The 27,509-nt window shown below is 39.4% G+C and overlaps 3 protein-coding genes across 4 annotated transcripts; 1 reads left to right on the top strand and 2 right to left on the bottom strand.

Annotated features, from left to right (window-relative positions):
• Positions 1 to 383: 383 nt before the first annotated feature.
• Positions 384 to 2,401, bottom strand: LOC103362156 (MCM domain-containing protein 2-like; the record flags this gene model as incomplete). The annotated part of the gene is made up of 6 exons (XM_008288440.1): positions 2,305 to 2,401; positions 2,085 to 2,215; positions 1,898 to 1,957; positions 813 to 1,008; positions 561 to 683; positions 384 to 485 (listed from the first exon to the last, which is right to left on the bottom strand). Coding segments are annotated over exons 1-6 (709 nt in total), but the record flags the coding sequence as incomplete, so codon positions are not given.
• Positions 2,402 to 2,610: 209 nt separating this feature from the next.
• Positions 2,611 to 15,076, bottom strand: sgk3 (serum/glucocorticoid regulated kinase family member 3). Of its 2 annotated transcripts, none has more exons than XM_008288435.1 (17): positions 14,866 to 15,076; positions 8,844 to 9,026; positions 8,586 to 8,669; positions 8,297 to 8,369; positions 8,103 to 8,178; positions 7,881 to 7,956; positions 7,521 to 7,570; positions 7,330 to 7,387; positions 6,882 to 6,965; positions 6,655 to 6,786; positions 6,098 to 6,210; positions 5,765 to 5,801; positions 5,228 to 5,314; positions 4,828 to 4,923; positions 4,528 to 4,683; positions 4,254 to 4,343; positions 2,611 to 3,541 (listed from the first exon to the last, which is right to left on the bottom strand). In XM_008288435.1, exons 2-17 carry the CDS (start codon positions 8,919 to 8,921, stop codon positions 3,371 to 3,373), a joined length of 1,461 nt encoding a protein of 486 aa, XP_008286657.1. In that variant the 5' UTR covers positions 8,922 to 9,026; positions 14,866 to 15,076; the 3' UTR covers positions 2,611 to 3,370. The 2 variants fall into 2 exon arrangements, with proteins under 2 accessions (XP_008286657.1, XP_008286658.1); XM_008288436.1 differs by having other exon boundaries at positions 14,871 to 15,076.
• Positions 15,077 to 21,193: 6,117 nt separating this feature from the next.
• On the top strand, positions 21,194 to 27,502 carry mybl1 (v-myb avian myeloblastosis viral oncogene homolog-like 1). The gene is made up of 15 exons (XM_008288439.1): positions 21,194 to 21,328; positions 21,553 to 21,624; positions 21,821 to 21,913; positions 22,701 to 22,921; positions 23,023 to 23,221; positions 23,314 to 23,388; positions 23,701 to 23,811; positions 24,695 to 24,934; positions 25,045 to 25,419; positions 25,546 to 25,685; positions 25,774 to 25,888; positions 25,962 to 26,078; positions 26,196 to 26,300; positions 26,966 to 27,160; positions 27,377 to 27,502. Exons 1-15 carry the CDS (start codon positions 21,194 to 21,196, stop codon positions 27,500 to 27,502), a joined length of 2,319 nt encoding a protein of 772 aa, XP_008286661.1.
• Positions 27,503 to 27,509: the final 7 nt, after the last annotated feature.

Genomic DNA, 27,509 nt, shown 5'->3' with positions numbered 1-27,509 from the left:
ACTAAACAGGAAGTGGCTCGTAACTAGGCCACACTTGCTCCGATCTGCCCCAAACTCGACATGCCGGATCACAGTCCTGCCCGGAGCAGGTTTGCCCCACACCCCACCGTGCGCAAAGGCCGACAAGCGTAGGGCGAGGACCCGTCCATCGCCGCTTGCGGCTTTAATTAATCTTGATCATGATGCATTGTAATACTCATTTCTAGAACTCTTTTTTTTCATCTGGTGCCTTTACATCACCATCACTTCTTGATGAGATTTGTTTCTCTAATGTTAATTGTGCCATACATGGTAATAATTATCAGATATATTACAATCAATATATTGGCTAGTTGACAACTGGGGAAACAAAGCCTACACAAACTGTCGACTTGCAGACCTACCTCTGAGAAACAGTGTGACAGATTGGTATCTGAGTGAGCTTTGCTGGCGGCCACTTAAAACATCCAGCGCTTTGACATGGATCAGTTCCACCAGCTGTTTATCTGTTTCCAATAAACACACATGAAGTATGCACACACAGAACATAACAATGCACAGATCTCACCACAATCTCTCACCTCCCAAAACTCTGAACTTCACATCCTCTTTCAGCTGGGAGCCACACATCATGCAGCAGAAGTGGTTTCTCACGGTAGCCGATTCTGTGGCCCCGGGTGCATGGACTCGGATGTGGTGGAACCCTCGTGCCAGCAACAGGGAAGTGTAATTAAATGTGAATCCAACTTTAAGCATATGAATACTACTTGTCTTAGGGCTGCTTTAAAATCATCAGACTGTGCTGTGCCACCACAAACAAAGAGAAACGGTACCTTTGGAGCAGGGGCAGTCATCACTGACACAGAGGAACCTCGCCCCCTGGGTGTACTTCGTAACCCTTGTCATGGCAATGACCAGGCCCTCCATGGAGACAGGCCTCATGGGGCCGTACACACGAGGAAAACGACAAAGGTCCAGCGTGTACTCAGGGAATGGAGGCAGGTGTGTAAAGTTCAGAATTACATTTACCTCAAATAAAAAAAACAAACAGGTGAGACAGTGTTACAAGACTGAGCTGATGATTCAGATCAGTCAGGTTGGATTGGTTTTCACAGCAGATATTATGACTTGTCAACACTTGGGAAAACACAGGTACAGTAATAGATGGCTGCATTCCACTTAGGGGAGGTCCTGCTTTGCTGGTTTACTGTCATGGTGTACTGGGACACTTAACGGAACTTAGCCATCATTAATTCCACTGTGCTTTCCCTATTGTGACAAATCAAACCTATTGTAAACAAGCCCTACCTATCCCAACCCAACTGTTACACATTTCCAAGTATTTGACTTTTAGTACTGTTTTTTTTCTTTATTCTAAAAACATTAAGTGATAGAAAACTTTACCATATCTAAAAGTCCTTTGTCCGTTGTACAGATTTTAACCCCTTTTCAAAATTGCAACAGGGGCCTTCAGCAGGTTTCATTTATTCAGAGAAAATGTCCCATCACTGAGTCCTGAGTAAACTCAGCACCTTGTGCCACCCTTGAAATCTAATATGATCCAATACAAATTGCTTAATTTTTAGATCTTTGTGGGTGAATACTGTGCAGAAATCCACGACAGCATGGATTATATACACAGTGCTATAGGTAGTCAAACTCAATTGTTTTTCGTTGTGGTGTCCTAATATATAATAATATAATATTTTTTAAGATACATATTTTTATATTATTGGATCATAGTTGTATTGATATTTGTGAGAACTAGGATCCGCTGTTTTAGTTTTGCAATGTTTCACAAAATCCTTAAAAACTAATATATATATAATTTATTTATTTTTACATCATTTACATACATTTTTGTGTTTCAGAGGATTAAGCTAAACAATGTTAACCAAATAGTTTCAAAGGTCCATACCTGACTTTCTGTATGTATTTTTTCAATAAGAGAAAGTGTCTTTATGGCCAGGAAGCAAACCTAAAAAAAAAGCAATTGGGTAAATGTAGTTGAGCTTACACAATTAAAAAAAAATTTAAATTAAATTTTTAAAAAATTAGCAACACCTCATTTTAGCTAGCTAGGTTAGCTCACAGCTCTTACTTACAGACTGAAATAAAACTGTTGCTCGCAGAGGCTCATGCAAAACACAGTCACCCAGTACAGGATCCACCTCGATTACATCTGAGGGATTAACACTGAAACGAAACCTGTAGACGGCCTCGCTCAGCTGGGGGTCTGGAAGTAAGTCGCAAACGTTAGCGAAGGTCTGTAGTTCAGTGATATTAGCTTGCAGGCTAACACGTAAATTAGCATCATTTCTGCACCATTGAAAGGTTTGCAGTCTTCTGTCAGTTTCTGAAGACCGCCACTTCTGTCCAAGTAGACCAAAACTGACTCTTTCAACGATAAAATGTCAGCCATTTTCCACTTAAAAGTAAAAACGTAAACCAGATTATGTAAACTTGACAAGCTACTGGGGCTGTTTGATGTAATCTTGCTAGCGCGCTAACTTCAACCACGTTACCATGGTGACCACTCAGCATTGGGAATCAGGAAGTAGTGCGATGAAGTGTAATCAAAATAATAACACATTTTACATAAAAAATAAACACAAACACTGAACACAGAAACAGTTTTTCTATTATTATTTTTATTATTGTGCAGGAGTACAGATCCGCCTACTTAATTACCAGGCGAAGAAAAGCATCGTGGATTTCTAATTTCTGAATATGGATACATGTGTTAAGGCGAAGAATAGCAAAACATAAACAAAAACAATCCAAAAAAAAAAATAAAAACAAAAATCAGTTCAATCAGTACTCAAAAAGGCACTGAAACAAGAAGCAGAAGACATTTTTTTCTTTTTACAAATGTGACCTATAAACCATAATGCTTTATTCAGTGGTCTCGCTCAAGTAATCCCTACTTCCAGCTTAGTTAATATGAATGATACACGAGTTTATTTTTTACAGTAATTACATGGACAAACACAGTTCCATCTGACAGTCAAATGGTGTCATTTTAAGTCCAGTGAAGTGTTCAAGTTTATCAGAAAACTGCTTACTGATTTTATTTAAGGGACAAATTTAAGGCTTTGTAAAGGCTCATTTTAGAAACCACCAGAAATCAACTTAATAGAGAACAGCCTCAATTTTAAAAAATATCATCTGTTATGTATATATATATATATATATTATATAAATACAAATAGGTAAAATATAAAGACTTTCTGGTAACCTTGTTCCAACCAAAATCTTATTTTTAAGTGCAGTTTCTTCTCAGATGCTTGCTTTGGCGTCATAGAACAAGTTAATCCATGGTATAAATTCTTCCCTTTAGTCACAAAAAGTTACAATGGTTAAGGCATTTCAGGACCTTATTGGGAATGTTTCATAGGAAGGAGTCATCAGAAGGCGGAGCGTAAGAAAAGCCCACAAAGGCGTCATCGGCCTCCATGACACTGGCATTGACTATGGAATGTTCTTGAGACCAGCAGATGGAGTTGGGAACCATCTCTTCAGTGAACTCAGGATCGAAGTTTGAGATGTCACCGTAAGAGCTCTGAAAACCAAGAGGGAAGGTAACATTTATGGAACAAATACAAAACATGGGCATTCATACACGTGACTTTGGTAATGATGGTCTTGATTTTATACTGCTTCAAAATGGCATAAAACAACTGGGAATCAAATATGTAAAAGCAACTCAGATTAGGAAACACCAAATTAGTTGTTAACCAATTACCAACCAACACAGGGTTAATCAGAGGCAAAAACACTACATGAAATTACATCTTTAAACATGCAATAGTAACAGAAAAACGCACTTAATTAGGAAACCTTTAGTTTATTACAAACGCTTGTGCAGTTTAGTACAATTAATTATAATAATTGTAATCACTTTTGAAGCTCGTATGTTCATAAAGTGTGGCAGAGTGGGTTGCATGGCTAACTGTATTAAATTACACTGTAATATGAAATAATAAGCAAAAATCCTAAAAGCCTCTGCATGTGCCACAGGTGGTTCTTGTTACTCAAACTGAATTTATCCCTGCTCTAACTAGATTGCACAGAATTAGCCTGATACACAAAAAGGACTTCTGTTAAAGTCACAAATAAAGTTTAAACATGATTAACAACAATAACCTTGTCTAATCCGGTCCTACGAGGCAGTGTGAATCATGTCTTTAAAATAAAGTGCAGTCATGTGAAGTGAAGTCACGTGTACAATTTTCAGGAAGTTCTAATTACTTGGCATGACACAAGATATTTACCACATTGGGTGTGAAAGGGGCAGGGATCTTCTTCTGTTCCAGGTCATCCCAGTTGATAGAAGAGAAAAAGCTATGCGCTCTTATTTCATTCTGAAAATGAAGAACAAATCAACCATAACATAATTTTGTACTAACAGATTTAGTAGAATTCCTAAATTTGTAAGGCATTACCAGTAATGACGTGACACATATAGATGAACCACCAGAGGGCGCTAAATAGTTGAAAATTCTGCTGTGCATGGACGGAGAAAGCGCATTAAATAATCACACTTACAAAGTCATCCCTGGACCCCAGTCTGTGTGTGCCGTCTTTTTCCAGCAGGCCCTGGAGGATGGACCAGGCTGTACTGGATGCACCCGGACGCTTTGCAAGCGGCTTGTGGAGGATGTTGTCATACATTTCGTGTGTGTCCCTGCTGTAGAATGGCGGCTAAAACATTTAGAAACAGAAGACAAGTAGAATCATGTAAGTAAGCATGTAGGTGTGGCAGTCCCAGTTAGATGAGTCAACATTTAGTGCTAGCACAGATTTTCAAATTAGAGTGGAAAAAGTGGGCTCAGAGTAAAAACTCACCAGGCCAAAGAGCATTTCATACAGCACTGATCCCAGACACCACCAGTCAACTGTATTATCATATGGCTGCTTCCGCAGGACCTCTGGAGCTAAGTACTGGTCACAAGAATCATACAAACATAGCAATATGACATTAACATTGCCATGTTAGTTTAAAATATACCAAGCAAATGTTTATCAGGTGCTATTTTTGATCACAAAAGCCTTTTTTCGTGTCTGGAAAATATGACTCATCCCCAACACATGCAGCTATATAGCGAGCTGGAAGCCACTCATGCTTGTAAAATTATTAACCACACTTTTCCCACAAGGCTTTTAATGATTATTCATTTTCTAACACTGACCATAGGAGTCCTTTGCTGCCAAAATTAGCTCTGAGCAGGCATATAAATTCTCGTACCTCAGGTGTTCCACAAAATGTAGTGGTGGTATCTGTCTGGGAAATGCCTTCCTTGCACAATCCAAAGTCTGTCAGAACGATATGCCCCTTTAAAGAGAGGACACAGGGACATTTTTAGATAACATGTGCCACACAAGCAGCTCATTATCCCCACGGACTGAGGATTCTATTGTTGTCCAGGAATGTTGGCTGCAGCGTAGCTCTGTCAGCCCCATTCACCGTTCCCTCACTTTCTCAATAAGGCTAGGCAGGAAAATCATTAGTACGACCTAATCCAATCACCCGCATTATGTCCAGCTGGAACTGGAAACAGCACTGGTGGTATGAATATGACTGGGAAAAGATGAAACGTGTGCTGTAAATGGTGTGGGGTTTTAAGCAACAAATCTGCAGCCAGAGTTTAGAATATGGTGGTGCGTTACACAAAAATGAATACTACATTGTCAACACAACGTCTAACATGAGAAAACCGGGTGCAGTGCCACCTACGTATATTTAGGTTTTAATTAAGAAATAGGGACAAATATGAGCACTTACTTCATGGTCAAGAAGGATATTTTCTGGCTTCAAGTCCCTGGAATAAAATGAATTTAGATAGAGTTATAAATGAATTACTTAGATGTATTATAATGCATGCATGTATAAATTAAATAATAAATATAAATAATATGAATTTAGCTTTATTCCTCAAAGGGTTTAAGGGAATTTTTGCAATTTGAGCCACATTTCTTTGCTGTAGTATCACAAATAAATTTTTAAAAATGTCAAACATTTTATATAGTTTTACATTTTGAAGCCTTTTACCAAACAAGACATGTAAGAATATTTCATAAACGTAACACTAAGCACTTAAATGAACCACCAGCATACCTGTAAACAATGTTGAGAGAATGCAGATAGCCCAGTGCACTTGCCATTTCAGCAATGTAGAACTTTGCTCTGGGCTCTGGAAAGGTCCGTTCTTTTTGAAGATGAAAGAAAAGCTGAAATGAAAATGTTCAGTGAAATCTTGGTTAATATGTAGTCATAACGATGATTGTTTTAGATCCAGTATGCCTGAGTGCTTTGGAAAATGTAAATAATGATCTGACTTTATTTTTATCTCAGAGGTCCTTGTAGCCATCTTGTTCAGAAGGACAAGAAGCAGATTTACTGTGACACAGATTGTACTTAGTCACTCTCACACAGTCACACATGGCAGCTTTAAAAAGGCTGATCACACTCAAAGGAGATCCACAGAGGAAGTCACACTCCATTCTTTCCAAGCAATGTCTCTAAAAAGAACTTCACATGTGGAGGTGTGCAAACGAGTGAAAGTACAGCACTGACGTATTTCATTAAGCGTTATTTAGTATCCTGTATTGCTGCATTTCTCAGCTGTTCTTGATCTTGTGACTCACTTTTGTCACAAAACTGAAACAACTCACTTCTCCTCCATTGATGAAATCCAAGACGAAGTATAACTTGTCTGTGGTTTGGAAGGAATAATGGAGCCCGACCAGGAAAGGGTGTTTCACATTCTTCAGCAGCACATTGCGTTCTGCCATGATGTGTTTTTGCTGATTGAAAAAAATCATTTAGAAGGAGCATTATTATACACATACGCATGCTGAAAGATGGATATGATGAAGGTCACATCTGATTGCAAAGTTACCTCTTTTCTGTTGAGAATGACCTTTTTTTGTAAGACTTTGACTGCATAATACTTTTCATCATGCTTTCGTTTTGCAAGGAACACCTGCATCACATGGACGACAACACATGATTAACGTTGCATCAACTTAGAAAACCTGAGAAATTCCTGATCTGATTCTCACTTCCTACATGGAAAGACCGACACATGCAGAACTAAAACATGTTGCTTCCCCAACAGAAGACAACAAACACATTTCCAAATGTCAAATCATGCAAGTAAATTGTAACAAAAATGTATTACTGGCTGTATTTCTGCTATTTCACACTGCCTTCTATGTAATATAGTATTACACTGAAGACAATACTTTAGATAACACAGAATCACAAACTGGGTTTCCATCTATGTTACTGTCTCACTGTGGCATGAAGAGAAAAAGTATTTTTTAAGCATTACATAGTTCACATACCTTCCCAAAACTCCCTTTTCCTATGACTTTTAAAAAGTCAAAGTCTGTGGGCTTGGCACTGAAATAAAAATGACATCATTTGAATTTTTCAATGCGAGAATGTATGTGATTGCACAACTGCAAAGTTTGAAAAGACACTCAGCTTATTACTAAAGTATTTCCTAAGAAATGCATCTTAGTAATGAACATACTGTGGATTTCCAGAGGGTCCCAGGTTAATGTTTCTGGAGGTAGAGCTGTTCTGTTAAACAACCAAGAAAACATTATCTATATTAGCCACCAACTTGTCACTAAATGGCGAAGCTGAGACACAACATCTGCTACATCAACACACCAAGAAAAATGAACCATCTGTAAACACATCTGTAGCATGTACAGTATATTTAGATTCTATCAGTGTTTAAACTGGATGTAAGCAAACAAAAAAAAACACACAGAAGACTATTCAACACATCGACTGACAATATGCAATGAGCAGGAAAACGGAAATGTAAAACCAGGAAAACAGAAACTGATCAACCAGGATGGTTCGACGTTGTTTGGACACTTACTTTGTCATCTTCATCCTCAGAGGCATCTGAAAAGTGGTGCATTTTGTCCATCAGTAGAAAGGTCCTCACATCTGGTCTGCAAAGTTGAAGAGGGACAGAGAAATTAAATACATTTGGCCTAATTGCATTTGTCTGATTCAAATCTCTGAAACAATTGAACTTAATACCGTCAGCAATATATAGTTAATGTAACACACTGACAGTGAGAACACCAACACTTACTGGTTGCAAAGTTGAGGATGTGAGACAATTCGCTTGATAAACTCATGCAAGCCTGCTCTTCTTTGCTTGATGAACTCTTAAGGGAAGATTAAAATTTTGTATTAAAAAAACAATCAAACATTTGGCAAAAGACATGGATCATGCAATGTATATATGATGGTCATGGCATGCGTTGGCGTAGTGCAAACACTTACCTGGGTCAAAGTTGTCCCCAAATATCCGCTTTGCAGGAATTTTCAAGTTCATAGATGGAAACTGTTTCCTTAACTTCATTAAAAGAGGGTGACAGAGAAAATGATGTAAGAGTTTGGAAAAGTTCATGGTCACAAGTCTGTCATTATTCTAAATGTGAATGTGAACAGCATGACACACACGCCAGTAAATCAAAGACTGAAGGGACAAAATATTCATTAACAGAATTATGGTAATGTGTTAGATGTCCCTTTCGATTTAAAATCAAACTGCTGTTGTTCCACTACTTACTGTGTTGTAGAGTTTATCAAACTCCGCATATCGCCTAAAGACAAACCACTCCTGCTGTCCAACACTGACCATCACTTTGTAAACCTTAAAAAAAGACAATGACAGTTCACGTAAGCACAGAGTTTTAAATTTTAATGTGATTTTATGTTTTACAGCAGTAACATTTATAGACCTTAATGCTTCTAAACCAAACTCTGAATTGATAATTTGCACAATTATTTTACTGCAAAATAGAAACAAATGACCAGATGCACGCACTGTGTAGCGCTTTTTCTTGTCCCTCTGCTCATTGTGGCAGGGTATGCTGACGTTGGGGAGACTGGATTGTTCCTCCATCTTGGGGCCTGTCGACAGTCAAAGGTGCAAGGTCATAAAGTAATGTGTCTCCTCCAGGATAAGGCTTCAAGTACACAGCTGGCCAATCTCCATCCTGGGTCACTGCTGCATAAGAGAAAAGAGAATAAACCACTCTGTTAATCAGGAAGTGAAACTGGTGCTCTTCTGCTTTCTACACATTTCAGTCTGCTGTGCTAACCTTCATGTCTGACTCCAACTAAATAAGCAGCTGCTATTTATTAATTATGTTTTTAATGTATTTCTTTGATGTTAGCTTTAATGTAACCTGGCTGACTGTTGATCAGCGGCGAGAGCTGCTAATTGGCTTTAATTTATTATATTAGCTCATCCATTATTCCTTCTCTTTGTTTTCTCTTTAGTTATACAGGCCAAGGTTGAAGGGGCTGCGTTTTTCAAGCTGTGCTTGTCAGGGATAGAAAAGATCACCTGGCCACCAGGTGTTTGCCTGCAAGTACCACGATTGGTGCCAATCTCTTTATTCCTGGTGAAATAAAACCTTTAAAAATTCACTCTGAGCGACATCAAGTCCTCAACTGAGACCAGTTTATCAGTTGTGTTATTTAGCAGCAGCACAACTGCATGTGTTGTAACCAATCGGACATTTTATTAGGAAGGTTTTTAACATGTTTTCGATCCCTGTGTTATTCAGGATACTCTTGCTGGTGTTTTCACTCTGCCAAGAATAAAATCTTCTTTTCTTTTTCTTGGGAATGCATGGACAGATTTAAAGATACAAATGGCCATTCAGCAAACACGTTAACTTGAAAAAAAGACTTGCAAAAAAAGATTCTGTGTTGTTGCCTTTAAAGGTACTTTTGGATGTCGAGAGGTCCTTTTGGTCTCTTAAAGAGGAAAGAGTGTAGTGAGAGTACACAGACAACAACAGGCGGGTCAGTGAGCTGCAACATGACAGCAGGCAGGCTCCCTCCTCCTGGGCAACCAGTTAACTCACTCCTTCCTCTGAGCATGAAAGTCACATCCTCACTATCATCGAACTAATCTCTGAGTCACACTTTAAGAGGCAAATGTCACTGCAGAACAAATTAGTCAAGTACTGCTTTGCTGTTAGCGGAGCTATCACCTCCACTTGGAAATAAAAGTATCTATGCAGCCTCTTCTACATGCATTCACCTCACACTTCTCTAACATATGAACGTATACACGCTAACACTCACACACTAGCTGTCACACGTTGTGCCATTCTGGCTTGTTTCGGACACTAGAAAGGTTTTTTTTGTTAGTTAACTTTTCAGAGGTCTTTCAAGCTGGAGGCACACAACACATGAAACATAAAGAGGTAAATAAATGAAGCTCACTGCTGAGGTGGAATAAACTCTTTGCTCTAAAGACCTAATTTCACCGACGATGAGGAAGGAGAACAAACTTAATTATGACCTCAACGTCTAACAACTAAATTACAGTCAATTGCAACTGATGTTGTCTTATGTTATAAACTTAACAGGGGACAAGATAAACAACAATTTTGTGTACTGTACATACTCTGTACTGTGTGATCTAACTAAATTACACACACAGAGGCATATCCTTCACCGTGAGTTATGTAATGTCTATTTGTTTTACAACAAAGCTCTTTGTCCGCTGCTCTGACTTGTCCATTGTGTGATGTTAGTGAGGTCAGCTTAGTTTGTTCGGTAGTTTTTTATCTTTCTAACCACAATTTCACTTCTGTTTACTCAAAACACACGGAGAACCGGCTTCGTGTCAACTTCCTCCGTCTGCATATTGATCCTGAATGCATCCTGAAGGGACATCTCATTCTGCTCACGTTGCGTTGAGCGAACGGTAAAAAGAGCGGCCCTCTTTAAAATGCATGTGTGCAGTCAGAGGGACCTTAATGCCCTCTTCCTCACTAGCTCTTCTTTCTCTTTTGTTACTACGTTCAACTTTCTTTTAGGTTCACTTTCCCCCACATTCATGAGGACAAACTACATAGAGACCACCAACATTAACATTTTCCTCACACTATTGTTTTCCCTATTATTCTAAAACAGTTCAAACTAAGGTTGTACTAACTAAAATGTTAATTCTGCATACAGAGTTTAATCTACTAAAAGCACATCACAGTATCTCAGAACCGAAAGCGAAAATTTGTATTGTCTTATTTTATCACACCGATAGTCCACACCCAAGATATTCAGTTTGCAATGACATGAATGTAGAAAATGTTCACGTTTGTGAAGCTGGAGGCAGAGAACAGGGAACTTGTGGCTTGAAAAATGATGAGAACGTCAAAGTAGTTGCTTATTATTTACCTGTTGATCCGCTAATCCATCAACTGTTTTAGTTCTAGTTAAAACACTATCATTACAGAAGATCAACAACAGCAACTTGTTTTGGCTTTTCTTGTAGCTAATCTTGAGAGAAACAGTTTTAGTCTTTTGTGTTTTTCAAACCTCAACTTTATGCAACTGTGTCTGCTACACACACAAAAATGGCCGGACACTTTTCTGAGCTGCCTCACATCTGTGCCCACTTTCATGGTGAAATGGCTCGGTACGTCACAGGGTAGGACCCGCTTTTTAACATTCCAGAAATATTTTTGTTGAGTAGGAAATTACCTATAACCATCCAGTGCAACCTACATTTTGAGCTGACGCTGCTACTCCTACATATGGAATGCCGAAGCTCACCACACCCACAAACAGACATTGTCAAGTTTGTTATAGGGATTGAAAACAAAGCTTGGGAGGCAGAGTGAGTATGAAACATAACAAGATTAATGTTAAGCACATTTCCTCGCCGCAGTTTAAGCCCAGCATGCCCTGCATTCACACCACAACATGAATTAACTTGTGCTGACAGGCACAAATACGCTGCGCTACTACACGGGATCAAAAATAGCATTCTTCCTGCTTTGCTCAGACACACATCCTTGCCGCTGAATATCCTATGGGGATGTTATTTTTGCTGTGTGTGTGGCTCTGTATCATGCGTGTCAAGGACTTGAAGCAAGAAAACAAAGCAGAAGTCACACTCACATGGTAAATCTGATACGAAAGCTCAATCAAGCGTGCGTCTACTAAAAAACGGAAGAACACTGATCCATAAAAGCCACACAAACGTAAAGGTAAGACCACACATGGACCTGTCTAAGTTTAACCAGAACAGGAGGATATTTTATTTCAGAAAATTGTTTATAATCTTTACGTAGAACAGTTTTTAAACTTTCCACAGGTTCACTTAAAATGTTTCAATCTAAATAGTTTAGATAAAAGTAAAGGACATTTATGTGTGGGACAAAACCCAATAACTACAAATAATGCCCTAATTAAACTGCAACAAAGAAAGATCTCTGGTTGAGGAAGTGCAGCTGGAAAAGTTTGAGGGCCATGAACTCAGTCAACTCTAACACGTGCAACCGACCTCAGCCTTTGACCAAATCCTCACCTTAACCTAAAGGGCCAGACGACTCACAGACGTCTGCTGACTTCAGCATTGGCTTCCTTTTACAAAGAAGTCCTAACAACTTATGCGCTGGCAAGATGGCTGGTTTATCAGCAGAAAAAATAAGAAATATCACAAAATACAAGTTGCTCTATCTGGGAAAACCTAAGCAGCTTTTCTACAGCTTCTACACGAGAGATCTAAATTAAAGTTGATTGCCGTTTTTGAATTACCACACCACAGCTACCACAGAGTTATAAATAAGCGGGCAAAGTCAGGGTTCTTCTCGTCACTGTGTTGCCTTATTTAACAAAAATCAATGCATTTTCCAATGATCTCTGCCCACTTGATACACACAAATGTCTATTATGTTTGAGTAAATGAAACCCTAATAAACTGTTTCATTCTCATTCTTAGCATGTCAGCACTTCCTAAAACCTCTTTAGGAAGTGCCAAACATTGGTCAAGGCAGAAAAAAAACAATACACAAACCTAATAAATAAACCGTGACATCGTTTTTTATGTGAGAACTTATTCTGTCATACACAACTTGTTCCTCATAACCACCTGTTTACGCTAAACTAACTGAACTTCCTCAAACGACAGCAAGCGGAAAGAAGCAGATTTACACACAGCAGTTTACGCATGTTGTGAGTAGAACAGAGGAGAAGGAATTATAAAGAGAATGATCATCAGGAGAAGCATCCTTCTTCGCACTGCAAATGAGATTTTTGTATGTGTGACAGTATTACATGGAAAAAAAAAACCCAACTTGCTACCACTGGGCATACCACACAGCTGAATCAACATCCAAGATTCATTTTGACAGTTTCTGAAGTCTAACACAGAATTTCAACACTCAGAATACAATTATTTGGACGTGGGTACATTTCCCTGGAACACAGCACTGAAGAGGCCTTGGCTACTTCTCTTTCATTTTGGCAGAACCATTTGGTAGGCTTACAGTGGGTTTCACCTGAGGCTATGCTCGTACTTACACAGGTGTAGCCGTAACCCTCTGCTAAACTATGCCTGGGTGCAGTCTGAGCAGGACAAAATTTACCACGGTGTATAAAGTAGCCTCGGCTGGTTTTACGCTCAGGGAGAGTTGTTGGCAAGGCCAGGTTATACCCCCCCCCACCGATTTAAGATTATACCTCCTTGTGTTTTTCATCAATGAGGCTGTATTTCAATGTCTACAGTTTCTTTACAACATAAAACTGACAAATAACACACTACTGCAGTGTAGACGATCAACATCAGATGTCACGGGACAATGAAAAACAAAGATATATTTTTAGCTATTTCGCAATAATGGGTACCACTTTCGGGAAGAAATAAAACACTAAGGCATTACTTCTCTTGCAATCATTTAGCATTGTCTGGTAGTATTTGGACCTCTTTAGGTGCGAATTTCTGATGCCTGACGAGTGGCACGTTTTAGTGGCTGATATATCTTGTCACTCCAGACTCGTAGCAAAACAATGTAGGGATACTACTGTGACGTTTTACTCACGATTATGTGGTTTCTTTCTTTTTTAAATTAAAAAAAAAAAAAGAAGTGTGATTTCATTTTTATGTCATAAGACTACAATAACTTTGTTTTTGCATACTTGACAATTATATCCTTGCTGAAAAGTCTTTGATTGATCACTGTGTGTTAAAATATGAAGAATCTAAATACTGGGTATGTTAGAGGACTGTGCATTCACACAGAAGTGATCATTTTTGGCGTCAAAACCCTTCAGGGGTATCTCACTTCAACAAATACCTATCATACTTTGTTCAGAACATTCTAGTCTGGACTTGATTAGTTTGCAAGTGCATTTAATGATTCAGATTGTATTCTGTGGTGAACACGGTTGTGTCAGGAGAAATCCAAAACTTATCCTTGCATATTTTCTGTGTCTTATTGTGAGGGTTATAATCTGACCTGAGGGGGGATACATACAGCAGAATATAAACAGGTTAGCCCATTTTAACCCCCAGTACAGTATGGGCAGGGGATACATGTTGGTCTGTTACACCGGTACAACTTCTACATCTCAGCACACATCGCGTGTACAACAGGGAGAGAAAAAAAACCCTCCATACCTTCTCCAGACGAGGAAAAAAATGAAGGAGGGAGGAGCAACTAAATAAAACACCGACAGGCACGAAATGAGAGGTTTAACAAGCTCTAACAAGCCCTCATATGTAACACAACCTGTAAATAGTTTGGTGAAATCTCAGGTACTCTAAGCTCGTTGTGAATGCTACATAGCAAAGCAGCTAACTTGTCTTTTTTTCTTTTCTTTTTTTTTTTTTCACTTCGGTTTAACTTCTGTTTAGTTTTGACTTCAGAGAGGGAAAAGTTATGCAACAGTTATCGCAAAACTAGTATTGTGAAAAATAAAACACTGTGTTCCTTCATGTTATGCTAGTGAGGTAGTTAAGTTAGGTACACACTGCCCAACAGCTAGCCAAGGCTACGTTAGCAAAAGCAGAACAAGGTAACAGTTACATGGACATCACGTACCTTACAGTATTTTGATGCTGGGTTCATCGACTTTCGCGGTTCCAGCGGGGATGTTTCGCTCTACGGCGTTTAAACTGTCAGTACAGCGAACATTACTCCTGTTCGGGTTGGGACTAAAGCCCCCGGACCCTCAAACTGAAACCTTCTCGCTGCTCATAAGCGTCTGACAAGTGAGAGAAGCAGGAAACATCAGTCTTTCCTGGCCGTAGAAAGTTCCAATGAAATTTGTCACGGGACCTCAGACTACAAGCAATGTCCAAGAGTAAACAATGCACATGAGTGCTTCCGGTCCGGAATTTCAAAATAAAACCACAGAAAGCAATCAAGAAGCGTAATCCTACTTATGTATTGACTTCAATAGTGCAGGAGTGCAATTTTAGGCTACTTTATATTTACTAAAATACTGTAGGGGTGTAATTTTGATGTACTTTTTATTTACTTAAATGCTATGTAACTGCCATTTTGAGGTACTTTACATTTACATTAACACTCCAGAAGTGCAATTTTATACGTCTTTATATTTACTTATATAATCTAGGAGTGCAATTTTGAGGTACTTCATATCTGCTTAAATACTGCAGGAGTACAATTTGAGGCACAGTGCTTTACTTTTACATAAGTACTGCAAGAGTTCAATTTTGAGGTACCTTATATTTACCTTAATACTGCAGGAATGCAACTTTGAGGCGCTTTATGCCTACTTATATACTGCAGAAGTGCAATTTGGAGGTAATTTATTGCAGGAGTGTATTTTTGAGGTACCTAATATTTACTTAAGTATTGTAGGAGCTCAAGTTTGAGGTACTTTGTATTTACTTAAATACTGTATGAGTGCAATCTTGACGTGCTTTACTTCAATGTTTAGACCCACTTTATACCACTTCTCCAAAAGATTTCAGAATAAAAGAAACTGCACATTTTACTCTGTCATCTTAGATAGTAACAGCAACACATGTTATCAGTTTATCAGATTTGATTCACTATTTAATCCAGCTGCAACATTAACATTGTACTCAAACATACGTTGATCAGTACTATTAATATAATGTATGATAAAATCTCAAATTCTTCATACTTCTGCACTTTTACTTGTACTGTGTTATTGCTACTTTTACAATTGTTCTTATACAGTTTGTGCTGACAGGAATATGCACCATAAGCTTAAATAATTAAAGCACTAAAACACACAGGACTTTGTTTTTCTTCATTTTACTCCTATTAATCATCTGACAACCTATCAGATTTATATCCTGCCCCTGTAGCTAACACTGTCAGCTACAACATGCTGCTGACACACTGATGCTTTATTGTTAATGATCTAATTATGTCATATAAAATAATACATCAGCCAAAGGGACCAACCGGTACTTTTACTTACTTTAATACTTAAAATGCATTCTGGAGCTATGTACTCTTACCTAAATGGGATTTTTTCCATACAAAACTGGTAAAAATATAATTGTTTGAAATGGCTTCACTTGTTGATGTGCGTTCATCTAGTATGGCAAAATCTTGAAATGTTTTTGTGATTGCTCACGTCATTGTTTCGAAGTAACAGTTGCAGGCTTTTATTTTTAAAGACTCAACAAGTAACTGCTGGTGTCATTGCGGTTCGCTTAGCACAGCTACTTTTACATTCAGGAATGACAACATTGAGAAGTCAAACAGTTAAACAGTGTCACCTACAGGTAAAAGCAAGACAGGCCTGATATTCATAAAAATCGAGAGAAATGTGTGGCTCTTAGTTGCCAAAAAAAAAACAAAAAAACCCAGCAAAGAACTAGCAATTACAACACTAAAAAAAAAAAAAAAAAATCAAAACAAGCAATTATGCAATCTACATTCATATTGAATGACTTGTTCTGAGACAATATTGCAGAACGATTAACTTGATTATTGTGGCTAAGGCGTATTGACTAAAGTAACAAATGTGATCTGAACTTCCAGTGCTCATATGTGACCTATAACATTTTCAGTGATGTGCCCATTTTCAAAATCCAAACAGACGCATTGCACCACTTACCACGTTAAAAAAAAAAAAAAAGAAAAGAAAAAAAGAAGGCTATGTCCTTAGTCGACCTACCGACGTGAAACTGCGCTGGAGGCACAGTTACATGTTGTTGACATTTCCATTATGCAATCTATAGAAGTATTAGGATAAGATAAGGTACACAATTTCAGCGGTAATTATTCTCTTGTCTGCATGAAACCAATAATTACTGTGCAAACAGAAAATTATTTGTCCACAAGATGTCAGCAAAATACAGTCTGCAGAGCTGCCTGTCAGAGGGAGAGGACTGTGTTATCTGCCGTAGTTTCATCAGTGGGTGCAACTATTCTGCATAATCACAATATTTTCTCACATATGATGACAAATATGATGCAGTTATGTGAATTATCATAATAATTCATGTTTGTTACCAGACACCACATTGTGTCATTTGAATGCAAATACATGATCCTGTTAAGTCAATGCTTAAAGTGGCACGATCAGTGTACAATGTGTTTCAAAACAGAGTGCACGATCTTGTTTTCAAAAGAATAAACACATAAATATAAAGGAATTATTGCTTGAAGGAATAGGTAGTTAAAGTAACAGAATTATGTCCCGGGGATAGAAGTGGAGATGATGCACCGTAATTGAACGGAATCAACACATTATATGGCTGGGAACCTTCTCAAACCCCCCCAACCCCCTAAAGGGCCCCCAAACGTCTCCGCACCCTACTTTGAGCCACCACCGCCTTAATGAAAAGATCCATTCTGCTACAGAAGGTGTCAGTACAGTCCTGTAATTTAAAGCCCGCCTCCTCAACGCTTTAAACCAATGAAACAAAGGCCGGTGAGCAATTTGACCAATCACACACGAGTTTCTTCTCATTTGTGACCAATCAGGTTCGAGCGCCGACTCCTCTTTTCACAGCCCCTTTTCTGACCAATCAGGAGCGAGGCCGCCTGCGCAGAGGGCTGGGCGCGAGAATCGGCGGGATGGACAAAAATCATAGAAGCAGAGAGCAGAAAGATAATGATAGAAACAGTCCGGGCGGTGACTAATGAAAGTAACGTAGACGTCCCTCCAGTTTAACAGCGGCGTTTTAAGGTTGTGATTATACCTTTTAGGAAACACGTATCAGAAGAGGACACGGCGACGCCTTTCTTTGGAAAGACGTTATCTGCGGTGGATATGGCTTTAACCGACAGAGCGTAAAGTTATGTACTGTACGTTACGTTAGCTCGCTGGCTAGCCGAACACTGCCAGTTAGCTGCTGCCGCGTCTCACCACTAACCGGCAATGACTGACAGCGGTTTCTATGGATACACATCTATTAATGTGGGATTTTAGAGAACTGCCAAACACAGGTTCGTCTTTGAAAAGGTTCAAACGTCCCACCGACTGTCATGGACAACGTGAAAACACGCAGGTGGGTGCCGGTGATAATGATAATAATAACGGTAATAATAGTAACATTGCAGTGATGTGTCATTACCCGTTAACTAACTAGCTATCCGTTTGTTTATGCACCTCCAGTAAAAAAATAACTTAATGTGACTTTTGTGTCCTGTAAATACAATGTGGGCGTTCACTTCATGCACTTTCATTATTTGTACCGCTTGTGCACCTGCAGTCACAAGGTCCACTTTTGAGCTTTATAAATGGTAGTTAATGAATACTTAGAACGGTTGATTTTTAATCGCACACCAGACGGCTGAAAATAAGTGTGAACTGGGAATATTTTATCCGATTATTTTAGGTTAAAAAGTATAGCTTTTACATTTAGACATTGATGGAAACCTTATTATGCATATGGTAATATTTCACATTGAATAAGAGGCGCGCTGCTTATTGTCAAACAGCTGTTATGTAACAGCAGCTTCCCTGAAAACAGATTACATCAAAGTGACGAGTTTGCCAGATTTGTTGCGATAAACAGCCTTATTGCTGGTCAGATTCTGTTTTCTTCGTGCAAAAAGAACACATTAAAAGCTGCTTAGGCTAAAAAAAATGTGTGCTGTAATTATACATTGCAATTTTTATTATTTAGTCTTTTGGAGTCTCTGTGGTTCTGCCATAAGAGAGAGAAAAAAAGCTAGTGAAAAAAGTACCTAGAAGTTCCCAAAGGACTACCCCCAAGATCAAAAAGTACCAGAGAAACTAAAACCAAGGTAGGCAGAGCATCATTTACTTGTATCCAGCAACAAGTAGGTTAGTAATAATAATAATAGCTGCAATTAAGTCAAGCAGTTTGGAAACCATAACTTGTTTAATTATTTGATTGGCATATTAATTATCAACATTTTTAAAAAATGATTTTAGTCATTCATCACGCAAAAAGCAAAACATTTCTGTTCCAGCTATTTAAATATGATAATTTTTTATAGGCTTTCAGGTTTTGGGCTGCTGTTATACATAACAAGCAATCCAAAGATATAACAGTGGGATATTGTGTTGGGTATTTTATAAACTAAACACTCATTGATATAACAAAACCAAAAGATTCATCAGCAATCAAAACTTTTTTCTTTTTTTTTGTTGGAGGATTATTACAGATTATGATCAGTTCACCACCAAAACAACACCGATATGTTGTTTGATATGAAGTATTATTTACTCTTGAATCAACAGCATTTGTCTCATCTCCATTACATATCCCTCCCTCCCTCTGTTCACATCCTTGAAGACATGGGTGTGTCTTTTCTTTTGCAGTTTGAACAACTTAGAGTTTGACCTGGAAAATCTAAATCATGTAACTCACAATATCCTATTAACCGCATATGACTACTGACGTATTCCTAATTCAGGAAACACTGACGTAAATGCCTGGCACACTGATACTTGTTTTTGTGTTTTTCTGCTTTTCAGCTGAGTCATTTTTAATATTCGTATTATTGCCAAAGTTAAGAAATTAATAAATAACACGCTAAACTCAAGTAGTTATATAAGTATGCCTCTTTTTTTTTTCAAACTTTTTGAAAAACTGGGCCGTTAGTGCTTTGCCATTCCCCTGACCACACCCCAGCACACCTCCTCCACCTCATCCACACACACACACACACACACACTCATACATGCCTGGAAGTGAAAGAGCCTGTTGATGTAGGTTGCCCCTTTCCTCCAGTCACCTTACGCCCCTCCTTTCTGTTCAGCCATAGGTCCAGACTCAGTTCACACTACTCTTTGCTCTTGTGAGGGAATCAGGCCACACCAAAATTCAAATGCCATATTCAAGCTTGCACACTCAAGAAGACCTTTCATGCGCACTCTGATAGAAACTCTGAGGAAAGCACCTTTTTTTCCTGTGTGTGTGCGATCGTAAAGGTCTGCAGTATGGTAGCAGCTCTAGGGAACTGCTTGGGAATTTAATTTCTCTTCCATTTATTAAAGTCTGCCCCAGCACCACAAAGAAAGTGTTGCCTAGCAGCAGGCTTTATGGGAACACAAAAGTACAATGATACCTGTGAACTTTTTGTGGCATTAGTAATTACATTTTGTGTTACCAGCAGATATAGATGAAATATTACAACTTTCTTTTGTACTCAGACATCATTTGTCAAAAATATAGTTTGATAAAGTCGGTGGCTTTGTGCCAGATAGATAGACTCACCCATTTATCCATCAGTTTGTTTAACTTATTCATTAGTATTTAGGACAATATGCTGCCTTGCTGTAGTCTGAATGAATATTGTTAAGACATTCAAAGTCAATACTGTAATATTTGTTTAGTTCTAATATCAGTTGGCGAGCAGCATTTACCAGGCTGCTTGAATCACTTGTAGTCTCAATGGAACACGTGAAAGCCTTTTGTTATTCCCATCAGTGTTTATAGATTGTCTTTTTTTATCATTTTTTGTCTTGCTTGTTTTGCTGCGACATCAACAGAGAAGTGTTCACTGTGAGATATAGAGTTTACAGTGTTTTGCCTGTACAAACTTGTCAGATAAAATTGCTAGCAGCTTTCTTTTTTTTTTTTTTTAGCAGTGACTACTTCTTTCAGTTGAAGAGCCTGTCAACCTACTTTAAGTAACAAGATCATTTAAATACTCACTCTAAAGCTGGGCCTGAGTTTCCTCCTGCAGTAATGGTTAAACCTGTTGCATCCCTCTGGGGTAATTTCTTTTACCTTGAGATTACAGTTATAATTTCTAAGCATAGATTTGTGCATATATATTACAAGAAGTATACAGTTTAGATGTAATCTCTGGATACACCTTTACTACATACTGGGGAAAAAATACTCCCACTACTGACACTATAGTGGTTGTTTCCACATGATGAGATTTTCTTAACCTGACAGGCAGTTGCCTTATGAAGACTTGGGCTCCATTAATCATGTCTTACTCCCTGTTGACCCTGTATGTTTTTAGCAATGATGAGGATGAAGAGCTGTACTCCACTGATCCAGAGAGTAAAGAGAAGAGCAAAGACAAAAAGACACTGTGCAAAGTCAAGTGGTCACGAGATGAGGTAAGTTTATCAAAGATATGCATGGGGTCTGGACTGGAAATCTGTTGTTTACGCATTTTTCTCGTCTTGCAAATTGGAATGTGCTTATGTTTATGATTCTCATATCTAAATAATCACTGCTTGTTTTATTCAATAGTACAATAAAAGAGCACAATGTAAAAATGTTTTGCTGGATGTCTTTCATTCTCTCTGTAACGTCTTTTTCCATTCCTCTCTATTTAAAGGATGAAAAGCTGAAAAAACTTGTTGAGCAACATGGAACTGACTCCTGGAAATTAATTGCTAACTTTTTCCCAGTAAGTACAGTGTATCTACATTGTATAGTATGTTTTAGTCAGAAACTTTTGTTTTGTCTAACCACAGGAGCTAACATTTAAGTCATAAATGCTGTGACCGGAGAGGCAGATTTGTTTGCAGCTGGTTAGGGGTAGGTGTAACTGGGGTGGTGGTGTGGTGTACTGAGGTGTTGCACTTTGTGTGTCTCTATCACAGGGGAGGACAGATGGTCAGTGTCAGCACCGCTGGCAGAAGGTGCTCAACCCAGAGCTCGTGAAAGGTCCCTGGACAAAAGAGGAGGATCAGAAGGTAAGATGAGCTGGGAGTTCCTGTTCTGGATAGAAAGAGGGATGACAAAATAGGTAAATGATAGGGGAGACCGAGGTAAACTGCAGGGAGTCCAGAAAGGAGCTTAGTCTGAGAGAAAGAACACAATACAAACACAAATGTCACAAAATGCAATGTATCTTTTACCTTCAGACTAACAGGGCTGTGCACATGCGCAAAGTTACTTCCCGCCACTTTGCCTTAGCTTCTTTTTTTTTTTTCTTTTTCTTTTTTGTGAAGCCAATGCTCCACTACGTAATTCCTAATAAAAACACAGACTTTCCAAGTCGGTAGTTCAGCGTCCAGCCCTTTTTAGTACAGAGTGAAGCTCTAATATCTTCCGCAGCTCTTAGATGAGCAATGCATTCCTTAAATGGATTACTATTGTTCAAGAATGTCAAGAATGATGTCTCATTCCTGCAAAATGTTGGCATCATAACAGAAACACAGAGCTATCAATAACAGCCTGGCCTGCCAACAATGACATCACAACATTTTTCAGGACTGATGGAAACAGCAAAACAAGCTCTGCTGCTGCCACAGTGAAGGCTTTCTAAACACTGGCGCTGCTCTATACATGAGAAATCTTTATACAAGCTTGTAGTTTCAATAAATCCATTAGGGACTTCCTTTATCCTTTCAGAAAAAAAACAACAACAGAGAACATTACTGGAATATGCAGCAGTGTGTGGGTTATAAATTCCTGATTTGAAAATTAAAACAAAATATTCTACAACTTAATACCCCCCATGTGATGGTGTTTGTGCAGGTTATTGACCTTGTGCACAAGTATGGCCCCAAGCGCTGGTCAGTGATTGCAAAGCATCTTCAGGGAAGGATTGGAAAGCAGTGTCGTGAACGGTGGCACAATCACCTCAACCCAGAGGTGAAGAAGTCTTCATGGACGCAGGAGGAGGATCGAATCATCTATGAAGCCCACAAACGGCTTGGCAACCGCTGGGCAGAGATCTCCAAGCTTCTTCCTGGACGGTAATGTAACATCGCACACACACACACACACGTATCTCTGCTTTTAGTTTGAGTGACGAAACAGGAAATATGCTCAAAAACATCAATTCTTCCCCCAACAGGACAGACAACTCCATCAAGAACCACTGGAATTCCACCATGAGGAGAAAGGTGGAGCACGAGGGGTACCTGCAAGATGGCTGCAAGACTTTTACTTCCTCTACAGGTGTGAAGAGACGCCACAACAGACCGTGTCCTCCAACTCCAACAGAGCCACAGCACTGTGAACGCAGTCCTCTGCCTATGACAGGCCCCAACCAGGTTTGTTTTTAATCTGCCTTTCACATATATGGTGTTCTAAATATTTGTGCTCTCTGCTGAGTTCTACCTGAGTGTGATGCTCTGTGTTGTAGATGGCTGGTTATCCCTATGATCCTCACAGTGGACACATGATGGACAGTCTGCCTGAAAATTCAGGGTTCTTATCAGTGAGTTTTTCTATGTGTATTTCTGTGCATGCAAATGGGGAAAGCTTTTCACATTCTTTATTTTCTCGTCTTTCTGTAGTCATACTTGTGATTGCTAACACTGGACCTCAAATCAAATACTTGAATGTCCTGTTTTTTTCACCTAACATTCAATAACAGATCAAAGGGGGGCATATCAGTTCTCCTGTAAATGTTTTATGTGTAAATTTGTTATGTTTTTTTGTCTCTTTTCCCTGATTTTCTTAACTCTCTTAACTCTTTCCTTTCCTCTTTTCCTCTTGACCTCTCCTCCTCGACGTTTGTTTATTCCAGCCATCCTGCCTGGATGATCCTGACAGAGAGCAAAGAATTAAGGAGCTTGAGCTGCTGCTTATGTCAGCAGAGAATGAAGTCCAACGACAAATGCAGTGCAGAGGTTCATGTGTAAGAACACACTCTGAATGTGTGTTAGCATAGCTGTCAGCATAGCCTGCGTGTGTTTGTAGCTTACATACACTGTAAAAAGGGTCATTTTTATAATAAATTTTGGTTTATTTATTCCTCAGCTTGACTGAGCATTGACTCTTAAAATCAAATCAGAATGAGATAAACAAAGAATGATACTTATATTACTGTTATACACTTTGGCTTGATGAAAGATATTGACACTATCAATGATTTTAAATGCCATCCACTTGATGGAGTTGTTCTTTGCTGCAAGCAAATAAAAAGAACAAAAAAACACTTGACTTTACGTCATGGACTTTTTGCAGTGTATACGTGTGAAAACAAGAATGGTGCACATGTATGCGTGCCTGTAGCCTCATTTTCTGTAGTTTTGCTACATAACTACTTTCTCCATCTTGCTACTTACTCAGACTGGCCTGAAGCTGTGCTTGGTAGTCGCCCTACCTTCCGCCGTTACTACAGTTTCAAACATGAACCCGCTCCCTCATCCCCTTTGTCCTCACCCACTCGCCAAGCCCACGCTCAGCCAGCAGTTTGATTTTGACCCCCAGCACTCTGTCTCTGCTGTTCCAGTTCTGTCCACATTGACATTGTTTTCACATTCCATACACTGCATTCATTTATTACCCCATTCTTCACAGTCAGTGACTCCATATTGTACCATTTAGTCATCAAAAACGGCCTTCTATGTTGTAGTATCACCAGTGTTTTTTTCACACATTCCCAATTACAGCATCATTTGATGCAAATTAACGATAATGTTACACCGCATCTACCAATTTCACATCATCAACTCAGACAACAGTTGGTGCAGGAGCCAAAGATCTGACACTAATATCCTTTCCTTCTTGTCCCTCAGAGTTTGGAGCCGTACCCAGCCTGGTCAGACAGTGTGTCAGATGACACTCTGACCACAAGTAGCAGCAACCTGGAGGAGCCAGCAGAGAGAAGACCGTGGAGGGGCCCAGAGATCCCACAGGGACCCCCAGCACAGCTTCCTGTCTCCCCCAGCAAGTTCCTGGCTGCAGAGGCCAGCACTGTGCTCTCCACCCTGCAGACCATACCAGAGTTTGCAGAGACCATGGAGCTCATTGATTCAGTGAGTAACAGAAGGAGCAAAACAGAGAACAAATGCATCTCTGTATGAATTTGTTGACCAAATATCATGAATGTATTAAAGATCTACTGTAGATGTGTTTTGCTCTGCAGGACCCTGTTGCATGGAGCGATGTGGCCAGTTTTGATTTGTCAGAGACAGCGACACCTTCCCGGCACAACCAGGCAGGCTACGCCACTCTTTTGCAAGAGAGGACAGTTTATGATTCAATGGGCTACACAGTCAACCCTCCGTCTGCCGTCTCAGGCCATGACAGGAACTGTGCTCAGTTTGATCCTGGAGATGTTTCCTCCCTGACTCCCATCAATTCATCCAAACCCACCCAGGCATCCACTGGAAGGAGAAGGAGAAGAGAGAGGGGGGAACTGTCTCCTTTGTGTGACAGGACTTGCTCCTCTTTTTTGGAAAACATCTCAAACTCTCCCAAGAAAACGCCCACAAAGTCACTGCCATTTACGCCGTCACGAGTAAATAAAACCTGTTTTGCTTCCTTCACACACCATAATTATCACATCAGCTGACTGTTGTGAGTAGTTTTAGTTGGTGTTGTATCTGTCTTGTTATTAATATGCCATGTCTGTCTGTTTTCCCAGTTTTGCAACATATCAGGAACTGAGCATCTGAATCTGGATAACCCTGCCCTCACCTCAACTCCTGTGTGTGGTCAAAGGTGCCTCCTCAACACACCCCTCCAGAAAGAAACCACACCTAAGCACCAGAAAGAGAATGATGGGTAAATAAATCATTAGTTTAAAAAAAAAAAAGTATGCAAGAAGATGTTATTGTTTGAAAATATTATAATGACAATGACAACTTTGTAGTTCCAGGACTCCCAAATTCCGTAAAACCATCACGATTCCAACACCGAGGACACCAACGCCCTTCAAAAATGCTTTGGCTGCACAGGAGAAAATGCACGGGCCTCTGAAGATGGAGGTAAATTGTCAAATTTTGGTGTGAGCAACTAGCCCCATGGCCGCGGTTGTACTCATCCGTTTGTGTTTTGCAGCCACAGCCACTGGCATTTCTAGAAGAAGACATTCGGGAGGTCCTGAAGCAGGAAACTGGAACAGACATCTTCAACAGAACAGACATCCATCCAGACTACAGAGCATGGAAACAGAATGTATGAATAAACAGACACCTTTCAGTACACCAACTTCTTTACTTGCTATCGAGTTTTTAGCAAATATTTACAGTTACACTTATTAATGTTATTTCAATATTGGATTTTCAAACGCAGATGGATGGTCCAGCCAGAAAAGTGCGCAAGTCGCTTGTACTAGACCCGTGGGACAAAGACAGTCTCAATGTGCAACTCTTCCAAGAGCAGCTCAACGATACACAGGTAAGTCACTCTGACGTCACTAAAACGTCTGGTTCAGATCCAAATGGTCTCAAAATTAAATCAGTACCACAGATGTGTACTTGAGTAGGACATCTAACCCCAAACAGCTACACATGAGCTAAGATGTGGTTGTGCAGAAAAACCCATACATGCAACTGTACAAATGGAAGTTGTTATGTTGGTCGACCATGCATTTTTTCAACCTTTGGAAATTTCTCAAATTTTTCTATTCTGTTTTAAATTTGGGATCACCATTGCTTTCATTGATAAAATGAGAGTTACAAGACACCAAGGGGGGTCGCGATATGATCCAGGAATTAAATAGAATTTAAAAACAATAGAAAATAGTATATTTTTGCTGTAATTGTTAGACAAGATAAAAATCAATGTTGTGCTCGTTACACAAGAACATACAACATGTTAGTCTGCTGCTGCTCCATAGTGTATTTTCACTCAGTACTAACAGGGCAGCTGTGGCTCTGGTGGTAGAGCAGGTCGTCCACTAATGGCAGGGTTGACTAGATCATTGTGTTCTGTGTTGTTGTCAAGCCCGTGTTTGGACAGGCCTATTAGTGCCTGCACACAAAGCATTTGTGTGCCATTGTATTTTTTGGAGGGTATCAGGGGCTGCAAAGTTTGAAAACAACATCATTCATATGTTGCAGGTTACGGATGAAAGTCTGATAACAAGCTCTTCGCTGGTGACTTCGATCCCTGAGCAAGAGGAGTGTAGCCGCTCTTTGACTACAGGGAAAGAGGAGTCCTCATTAGGAGTCTCCATTCATCCTCAGCGCTTTACCAGCCCCCGGGTGAAGAGGCTTCCGTCCTTCCACAAAGCATCCAAACACACCACCACACAGGTATGTTGAAACCAAACTAAACCCTGTATAAAACGTTTAATTCCTCAAGATGATTTCTCTTTGTTTCTATGTGCCATTTATAAAGTATAGAAAGAAAATGTCAAGGTCTCTATCAAAGGAGCACATCAAGTGTAAATCTGACAGTAGGTAAAGGATAGAATAGATGAATGTTGTGTGTTATTTGGTCACAGTATCCATTGTTCACCTCCTCTGCAGGTGAGTGAGTGGGAAGCAGTGGTTTACGGGAAGACAGAGGACCAGCTGATCATGACAGAACAGGCTCGTCAGTACCTGAATCCCTACCCGTCGTCCGGCTCTACCTCAAGGGCCCTCGTGCTTTAAAGCCGTC

Source organism: Stegastes partitus, unplaced genomic scaffold, assembly GCF_000690725.1.
Source record: "Stegastes partitus isolate 25-593 unplaced genomic scaffold, Stegastes_partitus-1.0.2 Scaffold558, whole genome shotgun sequence".
NCBI lineage: Eukaryota > Metazoa > Chordata > Actinopteri > Pomacentridae > Stegastes > Stegastes partitus.
This window is presented reverse-complemented; position numbering and strand designations above follow the sequence as displayed.